General features: G+C 36.1%; 1 protein-coding gene across 1 annotated transcript; it reads right to left on the bottom strand.

Annotated features, from left to right (window-relative positions):
- Positions 1-3667: 3667 nt before the first annotated feature.
- On the bottom strand, positions 3668-13932 carry LOC107688850 (ADP-ribosylation factor-like protein 6-interacting protein 6). Its single transcript, XM_016486659.1, has 4 exons — positions 13362-13932; positions 13188-13241; positions 12981-13113; positions 3668-3905 (listed from the first exon to the last, which is right to left on the bottom strand). The coding sequence occupies exons 1-4, from the start codon at positions 13645-13647 to the stop codon at positions 3812-3814; spliced, it is 567 nt and encodes a 188-aa protein (XP_016342145.1). The 5' UTR covers positions 13648-13932; the 3' UTR covers positions 3668-3811.
- Between the last annotated feature and the right edge of the window lie 1005 nt (positions 13933-14937).

The raw sequence follows: 14937 nt of genomic DNA, 5'->3' as shown, positions 1-14937 counted from the left end.
TAAAAAACGTACTTGCAGGCTGTGAGTCAGAAGCGCCAGACTGTCCTTGCAAAGTTGGAACTGCCCCACTTAATAGAAACAGCCTTTGAGCACAGACACATTGTAGGCTAGTCTGCAGGTTCAGGAAACAGTCCTCGTCCTCCATAAAATGTGCTGCACACATCTGAATATTTGGGTTGAACTGTTCTGGAACAGTGTTGTAAATACAACTTAACCACTGATTTCTAGTTGTGTCCTCTTTTGGAAGACCAAACAAAGTAGTTTCGCTTTCACAACGAAACACACAGCGACTCCACAACATGGCGGCGGCGGCAACAGCAAGAATAAAAGTTACGCCTTCTTTCTTTGCTGAACATTTGGGCGGCGTTATGCAAATCTTCCCACATCGTGACGTAGACATGTGGGGGCGTGTTAGAACGAGCCGTTTTAGGTAGGCGTGGTTGACTCTTAACTTTTATAAAGAATATCTCTTTGGATTTGAGACTTTAGTCTTTGCAACTTTACAGATCTTCTTTATGCACCAAGAGCTTGTAACACTCCAAAGAGAAAGGAAAAATTGAAATCGCACCACATGACCCCTTTAAAGAAAATATTTACATTTAGATTAACCTGAAGTACTGAAATTAACTAAAAATAACACTTAATAAACTAATGAATAAAACTATAGACATGACATTTAAAATCAAATCAAATACAAACAAAAGACAAAAGCTTAACAAAATTACTAAAACTTTAACTAAAATTTAAATTCTAAATATTAACCAAAACTATAATAGTTTATCAATGATATTAAAATACCACTGCTCCATGGAACTCTTCATGTGGAATCAGACCAAGGCCAACATCAGATATTTTTATCTCATTCTAGCCAGTATCTAAGCAACACACATTATCTTTGTTTTCATTCAGCTTGTCCAACTCCATATCCAACACAAAGCCAAAACGAGGCAGATTCTAGGCTATTGTTGATTTAGAAAAAAGTGCTCCCTCTCTCTTTGTTTGGTTTGGTTTTGTGATGGTGGAGCTCATGATGCAAAGCAAGAGACGACTGAAACGATTGCATCAAAGAAGTCAGGTCTAATGTCATCGCCAGATCAGCGGGTAAAGAAAGACAGATGGAAAGCACTAAGCGAGGGGGAAAAAGCCAAACACTGAGCTGCCCCATTAACTGCCTTGATGGATTTGCACACTAAAAATCGCAAGAGCATCTGCTGGTTTAATTTGTTCCATGGATTTGTCACCTTATACAAAGCAAGTCAAATTGACAAAAATGATTTTTCAAAGTTGACAATAAAACTTACTACTAAAAAAATGACTATTTCAGTCTTTCTACTTCAAAATCACAATATCATATAATAAAACAAAGTTACTTGCGGTTTTCTTTGTGATTAAAACTCACTTATCTTATTTTCCTGTCCTTTTTATAATAGGAAAAAAGCTATGTTGTGTTTAAAAATGTTTAAATAAATAAAAAACAATCCTGTCTCCTCTAAGTTTTCATTACTGTTTCCCTGAATATTTTCTTTTCCCTTATATACAAACTCAAATGTGTCAACAAAGACTTGCACGCTAACATCAGAGAATTTGCCTTCATACCTAACCGTATCAATAATAATCATCAATGACGTACATGTTTGTGATGGCATGGTTGAAATTCCATTAATTCAAACCCAGGGCTGGAACTTTATTACACCTTTGTGAATTGGAGCTCTGTTATTAGTTTATATAGTGTATTTGCAATTTGACTTTTTTTTTCTTTCTTTTGTCGTGTATCAGACAGATTAAGAGTCAATTTTGTCATACACACAGTGAGCCGTGGGTGTAATTTTTTTTTTTATTCTGCAGAATGATTACATGTCTCGCTGCCCTTTTGTGAAAACTAGCCTTGGGGGTGACAAGTAAAAAGGCATCATAGCAAATGCTTTCATATCGACTGCCACTCGCACTCATGTCTGTGCTGTGCATTCTGAACCGCAGCATCCTTAGGCCTTAACTAGGATCTTTAGAAGTGCTCACCCACAAACTGCAAAACAGACGTTTTTATTACATTATGATTTTATGTGGAGGCTTTTTTCCATTTTACAAAAAAAGGAAAAGCAAGCACATATAAGTAGTGCTAGAGTGAAACATTAAAGAACGAAAAAAAAAACTTTTTTTTTTTTTTTATGGCAAATTTATTGCTTTTTGCATAAATACATTCTTCCAAAATTATTTCTGATAGCGTTATTTGACACAATATCCCACCTCCTGGGTAAGCAATGAATATTCCAGTGTTGTTTTTTCATCCCTGATTATTTCAATGGCAGGAAAACAAGTAAGCAAACCACTCAACCTCCAAATCAGGTGGTTTCAGGACGGGATATTGTTTGCAACAGTTGCACTACACGATTCAAGGTGAGAGACCAGGTTTACCTCAGACAGACCTTCACCTCAACAGAAACATCATTAAGAGAGACACTTTGTCACCAAGTCATGCAAGAACATGTTTTTTAAAGGCTAAAGAACAAAAACATGAACAGCGTGCATCAAGCATAGCACACAAAAAAAAACCTCCCTTTTACCTTAAAATACCTGAACAACCTAAAAGCAACAGGTTTTGAGGTGGATAGACTACTTCTGGAAATGGTCAAATCTCAACAAACCAGAATTAACATCCACTAAAAATGGAGATGGAAATATCCTGTAAAGAAAAAACTAATTATAGGAGCCTGTTGCCACAAAAAAGAACACACTCACACATGAGGCGGCAGTGCATTAATACTCCATATATTATATACAAGACAGACCAGTGAATTAGCGCTAGCTGAAATGAGTCGCGACAGGGCCTGCTAATCTAATGAAGAAGAAAAAAGTAATCATGGCAGAGTCTGCATCAAATAATTAAAGTCATAAATTAAATCCACACTTCTACACTCTCTGACCTTCTCCCGGGCTCTCAACAAAGCTTTAACACGGTCACTCTCCATCAACCCCAAAACAGCTATTGTATTAATGATTTCCCCCATTAAAATGCTCAATAGAGCAGCAACTTCCAGCTTTATTAAAGCACGACTGCAAAGGGACTGTAGTCTTTTCTAAGCGGAGTTCCTAAAATGCAAATTCAATTTATTGAATAGATTTAAACAGCATCTATGTGTTGCCACACTGACAATGAATGACATCAAAAAGCAGATTTAATGCAATGCTATTGTAATGGTAAAAAGCTGCTTGCACGGGATTCTGTAATAAAAGCCTTTTATAAGACAAAACAACAGAGTAACAAAGAGACCCTGACTTCACTAATGTTATTTTTTTCTGAAATATAGGCCATTACAAAAAAGTAATTGTGTGTGTCGTGTATTGAATTTGTCAAATTAGCATATATGAAAATGAGAAATCCTCTAAAAAATAAAACATTGTACTTTATTGTTTTACTTCTTGTTATTCAGTGTCTGAATGACTAAAAAAATTAAATTTTTAAACTAGTATTCAATTCTTTGTGTTTGTTTTTGTGCTTATATTTTTAAAAGGTTTTTATCTGTAGTTATATTAGTAACATTATTTGACAGCTCCATCTGCCATTAAAGCAATAGTTCACCTACAAATGATGGCACTTATTCAAAGCAGAGGATCCATTGGTGAGCAAGTTTCTCCAAATCTGTTCCGATGAAGAAGCAAACTCATCTACATCTTGGATGGCCTGAGGGTGAGTAAATTTGCAGCAAATTATCATTTTGGGGTGAACTATTTAAACTTGGAATTGCCTCCTGGTAATTGCAAGTTAAATGACAGTCGAGGTGTCCACAGATGGGCGGCGGCTAGTTGAGGCGCATCAGGTGAGATACCATATAAGAGTGAGCGCAGCCACTATGCCGTTGAGTATAGCCATACTGTAGCCCATGTGGAAAGAGTGTCCAGTCATTCTTCTGCAAAACCAAAACACAAACATCCAATGCATTAGTCCACAGTGTGACTATAACAAAAATCATAATGGTTGAATATTGTCCTTGATTTTGTAATTGAAATACAATTAACATGAAAATACTTATTTTGGACAAGTGCATGACATATTCTTTACAGTATGTAGTCTAAACTAAATTTTGAGAATTTGAAGAAAATGTAAAGAACAAATTTAAAGTTGAGAACTGTGTTGCTAAATTGCATCAGAAAATTAGGTGTCTAAACAGTCAGTTTCTACGGAAGTTCTAAGCGGCCATGCATTATAAATTTTTTCCTTCTGGTTTTCTCGTGATCATGACTTAATTTTCTTGTGATCTCGACATAAGATCACGAGAAAATTAAGTCATAATAACGAGAAAACAACTTTTGTTATGTCGAGATCAAGACAAAAATAAAGTCGTAATAACGAGAAAACAACTTTTGTTATGTCGAGATCATGACAAAAATAAAGTCATGATCACGAGAAAATTAAGTCGTGATGACGAGAAATCAAGAAAGAAAAAATATATACTAATGCATGGCCGCTTTGAACTTCCGTAAGTTTCACACCAGCATGCTTAGCAGCTTGAAAAATAAAACACTTAAAAAAATGTAGAATAAATTATACTTAGAAATCAAGAAAGTTCTAGTATTATTAAAGCAGTTACAGCAAATGTACAGCTTTAGGCAACTTTTTGATCTTTTAAGGCTGGAATACACTAGAACTTTAAAATCTGAACATTTTCAGAATTTTTTTTCAGACTAGACAGCTTACACCTGCTGACTATGTAAATAGTTCCTGAGAACATCATATACTAAACGACTGACACAAATCACATACTACCAGTCTTTAAAGTCATTCTGAACACAACAAACTCTTGTCAAATTGTTGCTAGGAGTAGCATTTATGGAAACAGTATAACATTGTCTCAAAATATCCAACATGCCTGATATCCTCTGGCTGGATGAATCACAATCTGAAGCCCATCATACACCTCACAAATTGTCACAATAGTTTTGTGGCAATCGGTCAAGTGCCAAGACTCTGGAGACTGGCTTTGATGTTTGGCAACTGGAGTTGACTCCTCTAGTCTGCAAATCTGGGGAAAAGTAGTGTAGTGCATTCCAGCATTTTGTTCAGGCCTACTACTTAGGTCTGGACTGCCACAAAATCTTCAATATAATGAACGAAGCAGTTTATGCTGTAAATGATGATATAATTTACAATGTGTCTGTGCCTTGATGATCATAATGGGATTGTTAATGCTTTTTTGTGAATCAACCATAATGCTTTTCACTTTGATTCTTAAGTAATCAGTTTAAAAACATCTCTTGAATTCTTGTGCACAACTGACATCTGTAAATTGTTACAATGCTCAGCTGCTGCAAAATCCACACTGTAAATAGAAACCTCTGATGCAATGGAAGTACTGTATGAGCAGGGCTGTCGTAAGGGGGGTGCGAAGCCCTGTGCGAAGTTGACGTGCGAGGCCCTCTGCAATTTTGTGTGTTTCTGTTTGTGTGTGTGTGTGTGTGTGTGTGTGTGTGTGTGGGGGGGGGTTGCTATAGTAAAATAAAGAGATTAAATAAGTAAATAAGAATGCTAAAATAAGTTCTAGGTTTGTAGTTATATATATATATATATATGTATGAAGAGTTCAGATGCAAAAGCCTCTAAGTGCCATCTAAAATGTTCTTCTAAGATGGTTATTTTCTCAGGCTCCTATGTTTATGTTCAGTTATTTTACTTTAATGGGAAAGAAAAGAAACTATTCATTGCCATTAAAGTGAAATTACTGAACCTACACATAGGAGCCTGATAAAAATGCTAATTTTAGAAGAAAATTTCAAACGGCACTTAGAGGCTTTTGCATCTGAAGTCTTCATATCAAGTAGTAATCAATTTACACTATTTGAAAATAATATTTTATTTTAAAATGTGCACATTCACTCTTATTCGTATGTCTAATAGTCGAAAACGCAAACGTCTCTTGTCACGTTCATTTATGATTTACATGAATCATGATCGCATATCTTCAATTCAAAATGGCGAAATTTCATAAAACTTTTAGTAGTTTGCATCACTAGATAGTCTATTACTGTCGGTCGCTGAACATTTCTATCGTAAAACAGTTTTCTAATACAACACTACTTACATCTTTCCACAAACTCTCTTTGCGTTGTGACAGTGACAGTAAGACCCGCCTTCTTTGATTTGATTGGCCATTTCGATCATTTTGACGAGCACTGTTGGACCACTGAGGCAGACCAGCCTAAAAGTTAAACTTTTAAAACTTTGTCATCCTAACAACAAACAGCTTTACTCATTCTTATACACAGAGTCTTATACTGTCTATCAGCTATGACTATTTTAGTCTTTCAAAGGACAAAATGGGTGGAAAAACAGTAATAAAAATTAGACATAAATGACATAAAATGCAGGCCAGGAGCTAGGCCCTCTAGATGTGCGAGGCCCTGTGCGGTTGCACACTTGGTACAGCCCTTGCGACGGTACTGTGTATGAGGTACTATAATCAATAAACTTGTAATCATAACAGCTGTTATAATAATCTAAATTATTTATCTGATTAATTGTACAGCTACATGATGTAATACCACTTTTTATTTTATCACTCAATCAGTCTGTTACTCTCTAGAGGTGTCTAACTCTAATGCAGAAAGTTTAAAAGCACACGGAACAAACAAAACTGAAGACTGTGTATGGAACATAGACAAGCGCATTGATCATATCAGCTGGCCACTACTCTACTCTAGTCAGTGCAGAGGCCCATAAAAATCCCATTATGAGGCATCCAGATGTCCCATGTTATCCACTCCCAGGAGTCCTCTTTAATGCCTAATTTGAACATGCTTTTAGAGAAGCAGGTTCAAGAGCACAAATCTGCACCAATGTGACAAATTGTTCATTTTTTGTGTAGTTAATCTATTTAAGAATGCATTCAAAATGCAAATAATGCATACATAGACTTTTAGAATGAGCAAGTAGAATACACCTCTTCTAAAATGATCGTGTTTTTAATTTCAGAAGTTTGAAGTTTTTTGGGGATACTGAAGTTTTTTGTTGGCATAAATTAAAAAATGTCAGAATGATACAATATCATGTCCTGATATCATAATGAAAAAAGAGGAAAAATATGTTATTATTATTATTTTATCTAAAATTCTTCAGTTTATTAATTTTTTTTTTTTTTAACTTTCAAAAATTTAATTTTGTAATAATAAAGAAAGTGATTAGGTTGTAAAATGTCACATGGTATAAGTGCAAGATTTTTATGATTGATTACATAATTCATGACATTTGTTAAAAAAAAAAAATATTTAACTTGAAAATATATTTTAAAAAGAAACAGATTTTTACTTTTTGATGGTTACACCACGTGACATTTTTGTCATTAAATCTAAAGTTCTCTTAAAAAACAGTATAGTTTTTTTTTGGTTGCTTTTCCAAAACCATATGAAACCACATTTCTGAGAACTTGCCACATTTATTTAAAAAGAAATGTTGTCATTACCCAAATGGCACTCTCATATTTTCTATAGTAAAAAAACAACAAAAAACAAACAAACACGCATCATTTAGGTTATTCACTTGCTAAGTCGTAACATATTGAATACGGTTTCCAGCTCAATGCTTCCACTTTGTTTCAATTGAGAATATTACCATAACAACCATTTATAAGCGATACATATTTATAGCCACAATTAAGCTAAGGATAAATACTCCAGGCTCACGGTGTGCTGGGCACCAATATTTTAACGATTCATTAAAAAATGAATCACTGTCTGGCCAACTAACATTGCGCTATGGAGACAAGGGATAGGATCATGATTTTTTGGTAGTGTTACACACTGTGAGTGTATATTAGCACCCTTTGTTGTTTGCTTTTATGATCTGATACAGCGTTTGGACTCGGAAACTGTGGCGCATGCCGCATGGCACCAAAATTAACAAGCAGATTTCTGAATTACATCAGCTGGACTTGACCATGACATATTAAGGCTCATTTTCAATGATAAATCTCAACCAGACATATCACATTCTCAGATACGGCTCTATCAGCTTCTGTCTGTTAAAGCCAGGAAAGGTTCATCCATCCCAAAGACAAAACAGACTTAATGACACAATTTAGACAGACAGCAGCCTTGACATGGAACATTAGGGAGCCAAGCATTTCCCAACAAATCAACGGGGAAAAACAGTTTGGGAGATAATTATAATTAAGGCCATCCATTCAGATAATTCACAGATGTGAGATCTAATCAGGGAACGACAACAAAAAACCCAAAGCACCAAAAGAGACTAAACTAATTTCCATTAGCCAGTTAATTCAGCAAATCAATTGTTGTGGCATGAACTCCCTGAACCTCACCTACAACGGAGGCATATAATGTAAAGCTTATCTGCTGGAGACAGAACCACAAACAACTGACTGTGACCACCATATGCACCCAAAGATTGAAAGGTTGGGTTTCTATGGAAACAAAGTGATGGGTGCCTTATACTAATAAGTGTGTGCGTATCTAGAAACAAAAGAGGAAAGCTTCTATTAGCATCCGAGTCATCTGAGGATAATGCAAGAGGCTAATTGCTAGAGCGGCGCTGCGACATACAGTGAAAACTGACATGGAGAATGCCAATAGGACAGAATGTGTCGACCACTGCTGTTTTGTGCTGGTGAACTGGAGCTATGCAAGCGTGAAGGAACAACCAGACCCAGTCACAGTTCCGTGGGGGTCAGTCAATACCACCCCATCCGGCTGCTAGCTGGTCGATAGCCTGTTTGAGTTCTGAGCCAGCTGTGTAAGTTGGGTTTAGTACAGACATCGTCAAAGCACCGCTGTGTGATTAGATAACCAACTCGCTTGGCGATGGAGTGATCCTGGGTTTTATCGCCAAGCCTCCAGACACAATCAATAACGTTCCTCTCAAACAGCCAATCAGAATCTTATAGATTCATAAATTGGAGCACAGTCTTAAACTCATTTGCAAACTCAAAGTTAGCAGAGGAGACACGTTTCAGCTGGCTCCGTTTTTTCACCATCTCATATGAATGAAAAGTTCAAGGGGTGCCATCCAGCATGAATTAATTGGAGTTGAAAAACAACTTTAAAGAGCTCTGCTACAAACTTTGTTCCTTACTATGTTAGGCTGCGTCATTTTTAGTTCAGTTCTAGGTCACCGTTCAATATTCATTAGAGGATGTTTTCATTTGGCTGTCCTCTGAAGTCTTTCAAAGCTTAGTTCTCCTCATGACTGGATCATTAAATCTAAATTGAGGTAATATCAAAGTATATTAAATCTGTGGCAAAAAAATTGCAACAGCTTGTCACAGCATCCCTCGCTGTACACGAGCCTCCTACCTTGTGTACACAAAGCTTCTGGTAATAAATGTCAGAAGTACTAAGGTCACAGTGGAAATACAACAGAATTCACAGTCTGATGGGCTAACAGCAATTCATCACACCTTCCAAACACTTCCTCATTTATGCAGTAGGTAAACCACTGAGGGAGTGTGACTAATGCTCTATATCTGCACCCACGTTCATTATTTTTCCTCGGTGTCAGTTAGTTTACTTACTAACCATGGAGACGAAACAGTATCTAGGGTTTCACCAGCTCTATTATGCACATTACTGAGTTGGTTGTGGCATTCTTTCGGTGGTTAACGCTTCCTGTTAACAGCTTAGACATATGTAGCAAAAGGGAACACAGTCACGAAGATTTGCCCTTACCATTAATATAAATCTGAATTATTCTACAAATGGAAAGTCCCTCCATTAAGAGTCCATGCTATCAAAAATTTGATGCTTCAGTTTGCAAAAGAAATCCATATAAATTAAGCGGTTTATAAGTCTTATGAAGAGGCACTTTGGAATCTAAACTGTACTTGCAAGAAGAAACCTCACTGGTTCTTGTGGAGGCTCAAACATGTTTGCGTGACACGCGACAACAAACCTCATTGGTTCTTGTCAGACAAGCATATTTGCCATATTTACCATATTTGATGTTCTCTATGTATGTGCATTGCTCAATGTTTATACGCAAATAAACACCTACATTAAATCTGTTCATCATAAAGTGATCATGTCTTTAGAAGATTTCAATTAAAATCACTTGATTCATATGGATTACTTTTACCATCTCTTTAACAACTTTTTGAAGTATCAAAGTTTTGGTTGTGTGGACTTTCAATGGAGAGTTTGAAATCTGACAAATGATGACAGAATTTTCATTTGTTGAGTGAACTAATCCCCACCCCTCCAAAAAACAAAACAAAACAAAAAAAGCCAGCTAAATGAAAGTCAGTTACTTTGCAAAAAGCAATACTAAAAAGTTTAGGCAAATTCCCCTCACCACTCACTTCTCCAAGAGCATTAGCAGTTGGGGTAAAGGATATTTAGGCATATTTGATGGGGCTTGGAGCCACACGAAATCCCTGAGGACCAATTCTGGGACAGTTTTTGAATGTTCCGCTTGGTGCAAGTATTCAGGTCTGAAGATGAAAAGCAATTACAGGAATATTGCTTTTCTGTTCTCCTCAGAGTCTGTGCTCTCGCCCGGGCAAGTCGAACCAGCACAAAGAGATAGGAACAATTTTCTATTTTACCAGCTGACAAGCTTCTAAGGCACTGACAGCTAAAAACAAAATAGGAAAAATGGGTGAATAACCTCAGACCAGAGGAACAGCCTTGATAAACATGTTCATATAACTCTTGTACTCTCTCAGGCTATTACACTACTGAGCAGAACTGGCCATGGGAAAAAAAAACAGCTACTTGTAGAGACAATCAGACATCAAGGACTGAAATAAATGAATAGTGCTCACAGGATCAGTGAGATGACTGTCGCAGGTGCCGCAGCAGTAAATTAACTCACTAGCATGAGAATGAGTCTGGTGTGAAGTGACTGGATGATCGCTTCTACTTGGAAATTTAGTTTTTCTGCCTACTGCAGATGAATGTCAACTTTGTCATTTCTGAGAAGTTTCTTCTGATTTCTTTAGGGTGGACTTAAAATTATTTTTTTGCTTTTAATTCTTTTGATTGCTTCTGAACAGTAACCAACATGGAGCCTTTACAGTAGATCAATCTGAATTGGAAAATGAAAATTATGTTTCTTGAAAGTGAAGGTAGTTTGCCACCCAGACAGGTAATGTCTAAACGTGCATTGTTTTTGTATAAAGGTCCCTCTTACAGGTTTCAGACCGGTTTCCAAAGCACCATAAGGTCAGTTCTAATGTTTTAGAACAAATTCAGGTGAGCTTTCTAGATACCCAGGCAAATATTTAATGACTACTATCGGTCCATCAGATGCAATCTATGGAATACATCTTAGGTGCCATGAGAAATTGACCACATGGAGGTGTCTTAGTACAGGAAATAACTCGAATATCAGAGTCAGATGTGCCTTAATGACTTCCTCCCTCTGGATAGTGCCTAAGAAGGTAGTGGATTTTCAGGTTTAACTTAAGACAGAGCTTTTTTTTTTTTTTTACCAGACTTTTCAATACAATGGTGCTTACTACCAAAGCAAGATCATAAAGTGGCTTTCTGTGGTGTATTGGGCTACATTTAATATAAAACTGTTTTAACCAACTTATCTAATTGTATAACATCTAATATTAAAATAGAAAAATTTGCTGTAGAAATGGGAAAAAAGTTCCATTTCCCTTTGGAAAAAAAGTTAATGGACATAGTATTGTTATCTATCTATACAGTTCTGCTAATAGCTTTACATACATTGCATGTGACTTTTATTTAGAACTGTCCTGAATAAGCGGTTTCACATAACAGATGTTTACATGGTCCATAAGACAAAATAATAACCGAATTTACAAAAATGAACCAGCTCAAAAGTTTACATTATACATTACATCATAATATTGTGTGTTGTTACCTCGGTGATCAAAAACTGTTTTTATGTTTTGTGATAGATGTTCATGCCCGTTGTTTATCCTGAGCAGTTAACTGTCCACTGCTTAGAAAAATCCTCCAGGTCTTACCAACCCTTACCAACAGTGACTGTAGGATTTCAAGATCTATCTTTTCACACTGAGGACCATTGAGGGACTGATATACAACTATTACAAAAGGAGAAAAGATTGACTGATTCTCAAGAATAAAGAGCTGTGGGATTTAAACTTTAATAGACAATGGTTTGTACATTTGTCTTATTTTGTTTAAAGATACATTTTATTTAAAGTATTTTTTCCATTTAGTAACTTCAGAAGCTACATAAGATATTTAGTTTCCAAAAGTTTATACCACACGGATCATAATGCATTGTGTTGCCATCTTGAACATCAGTGAATGTTACACACACTTGAATCTTAATATAGTCTGTTAAAGGGATAGTTCATCCAAAAATGATTTGGAGACTTCAGAAGCTACATAAGATATTTAGTTTCCAAAAGTTTATACCACACGGATCATAATGCATTGTGTTACCATCTTGAACATCAGTGAATGTTACACACACTTGAATCTTAATATAGTCTGTTAAAGGGATAGTTCATCCAAAAATGATTTGGATAAATTTGATGTTTATCTGCTTACCCTCAGGGCATCCAAGATGTAGGTGACTTTGTTTATTCAGTAGAACACATATGATGATTTTTAACTTTAACCGTTGCAGTCTATCAGTCGTATAATGCATGCGTGTACACACCTCACGCACCGGATGCCGTGCGCGCGCCCAGAGACAGTTGGACATAGTGGTGTATTAGAGGTAAAAAATGACAAAGTCACCTACATCTTGGATGCCCTGGGGGTAAGCAGATAAACATCAAATTTTCATTTTTGGGTGAACTATATTAAATAGCTTATTCGCGACAGTACTACAGAACAAAAATAACATGCAATTTTTATTCCCCCTTATATTGCTAAAATGATCAACATCTTGCATATTCTGCAAGGGGTATGCAAAATTATGAGCAGAACTCTATATTGGGAACAAAAAAAATTGACAGTGTGCTACATGGTTGTGCTTTAGAGAATAAGGTTTGTTGATTTCATTGTGCAAAGAGATAAAACATGCTCACTTGAGTCTGGCTGAAGAAAGAGGAGTTGGGGGAAACATTCCTGGCTCAAAGGAGTCAAAGTATGTTAGGGTCCAGGAGAAGCTGCAACAAAGAACTCCAGCCACAGAAGACAACACCAAAATACTCCAAAAACCTGCAAGAAAAAAAGTCCTGTTTTACAACATGCAGCCACTATGTTACAATACACTACGTCTAATTTGGACCTACCCAGGAGTCTCACTTCTGATCCATCTTCAGTGGTTATCCTCTCTGCTCTTAGATCTATAGATTACATAATTATTAATCAAATTAAGCATATATGCATAATGCATATATTTAGGCACTGCACATGCTTGAACTTCATGAGAAGGGCTCCGAGAAATAGATATGAATTTGTTTTACCTTTTAATACGATGTACAAAATGGAGATTAGCACAGCGATAAATGAAACGATGACTACGCTGCATAGCACAGCGACTATTCGAGCGGGCCACAGGTGTGTGTCTCTCCAGTACCGCTGGCGTAAGGGTTGCCGCCCAGGCGTTGCGCTGCGGATCTCGCTGCTTTCACGTGAAGCTGCATTCGTTTCCTCCGACATGTTTCTTCTTCCTGCTAATGCAGCATTATCTTCATCATCAGAATAAATGTCTAAAGACTGGCCGTCTTTATCTCTGGCAAACCGCAGCATGGTCGCCAAGAAAAGTTTCTTAAGTTGAAATTGTTGGCTAGTGAGTCACATCCTGCGTTTTTAGTTTGCGCGTTTCCGTTTCCTAGACAACTGGCTAGTTAGTTAGCACGCTAGTAAATCTCACTTTTCAAATGATTAATTTCACTCGATTTGTACAATGCATGTTAAATACGTTTTATACAGTTCAACGAGAAATACAACTGATTTAAAAGCGTATTTCGCTGAACACAATGTGTAGTAATTAGAAAATTGTAAAACTTGAACAGTTTCAAAACATCGCGGTTTGTGCCGCTTCTGTATTTGTGAAGCACCGCCTACATTATCGTGTTGTCCAATCGTTATCGACGACCCATGCAATACGACCATACGATTGGATGCGATAACCGTCAATAAACAAAAGTACTTGTTACACTTTGTAAATCTTTAGCACACAGAACTGTTTTAATTCAGACTGGTAGGTGTTGTTAATGATACTCCTGCTTTAATTTAATTTCATGTAACGAACGTCAAAATCTTTTCTTATTGCTTTTGGGATTCAGTGCTCCAGTGATATTTATATATATAAAAATAATATTTTGATGCAGACTGACCACAGACTGGTTTGAGTTTGTCACTGTTGTAAGAGATAATGTGAAAGAAAAATTAAATCATGAAAGAAATATTACTTACATATTTTTTAGCTCATGTGTTTTGCTTGAGTTTATTCTTTTTTTTTTCTTACAGAAGTTCATAACTGAAAAACAACTTAATATTTCAAGTTAAATGTCATCTAATCGATTTTCAGAAATATGTTACAATCGTTATGGTCTGTTCATTTTGGATAAACGCTTCTGTTAATTACTTGAGTACGTTTTTACATTTTTTGAGTAATTTTCACTGTAAACACATCTATTGTATTATTCACTTCCGTTTTTCACAGTTCTTTCATGGAACACTTCTTCAGCACTCTTAAAACTGTTGAACTGAAGTGGTTGAAAATTAGATGATTCACCCATTGCTCTTTATGTACATACATTTTTTTAAATACAGAAAGGAAAGCATTGTTCATCACATATTTGAAAAATGAGGGTCTAAGTTTCACCGTTCAAGTATTTTGAAGCATTTTATCGGATCATTTATGCGGAACGTATCTCCCTTCTTTTACAACATATAGCAAAATATTACTGTCATTTTGTGTATTATTTTCATTTCATTTTTAGTATTGCAGATCACAGCAATTGTGTTGCCACAGAAATAGGCACTTAAAAAAAAAAAGAATAATTAAATAGTTTTAATAAAATAATAGAGTTT

The sequence above is a fragment of the Sinocyclocheilus anshuiensis genome, unplaced genomic scaffold (assembly GCF_001515605.1).
Source record: "Sinocyclocheilus anshuiensis isolate Anshui unplaced genomic scaffold, SAMN03320099.WGS_v1.1 scaffold101, whole genome shotgun sequence".
In the NCBI taxonomy this organism is placed as follows: domain Eukaryota; kingdom Metazoa; phylum Chordata; class Actinopteri; order Cypriniformes; family Cyprinidae; genus Sinocyclocheilus; species Sinocyclocheilus anshuiensis.
Note: the sequence above shows the minus strand (reverse complement) of the source record. Positions and strands in the feature narration are given on the sequence as shown.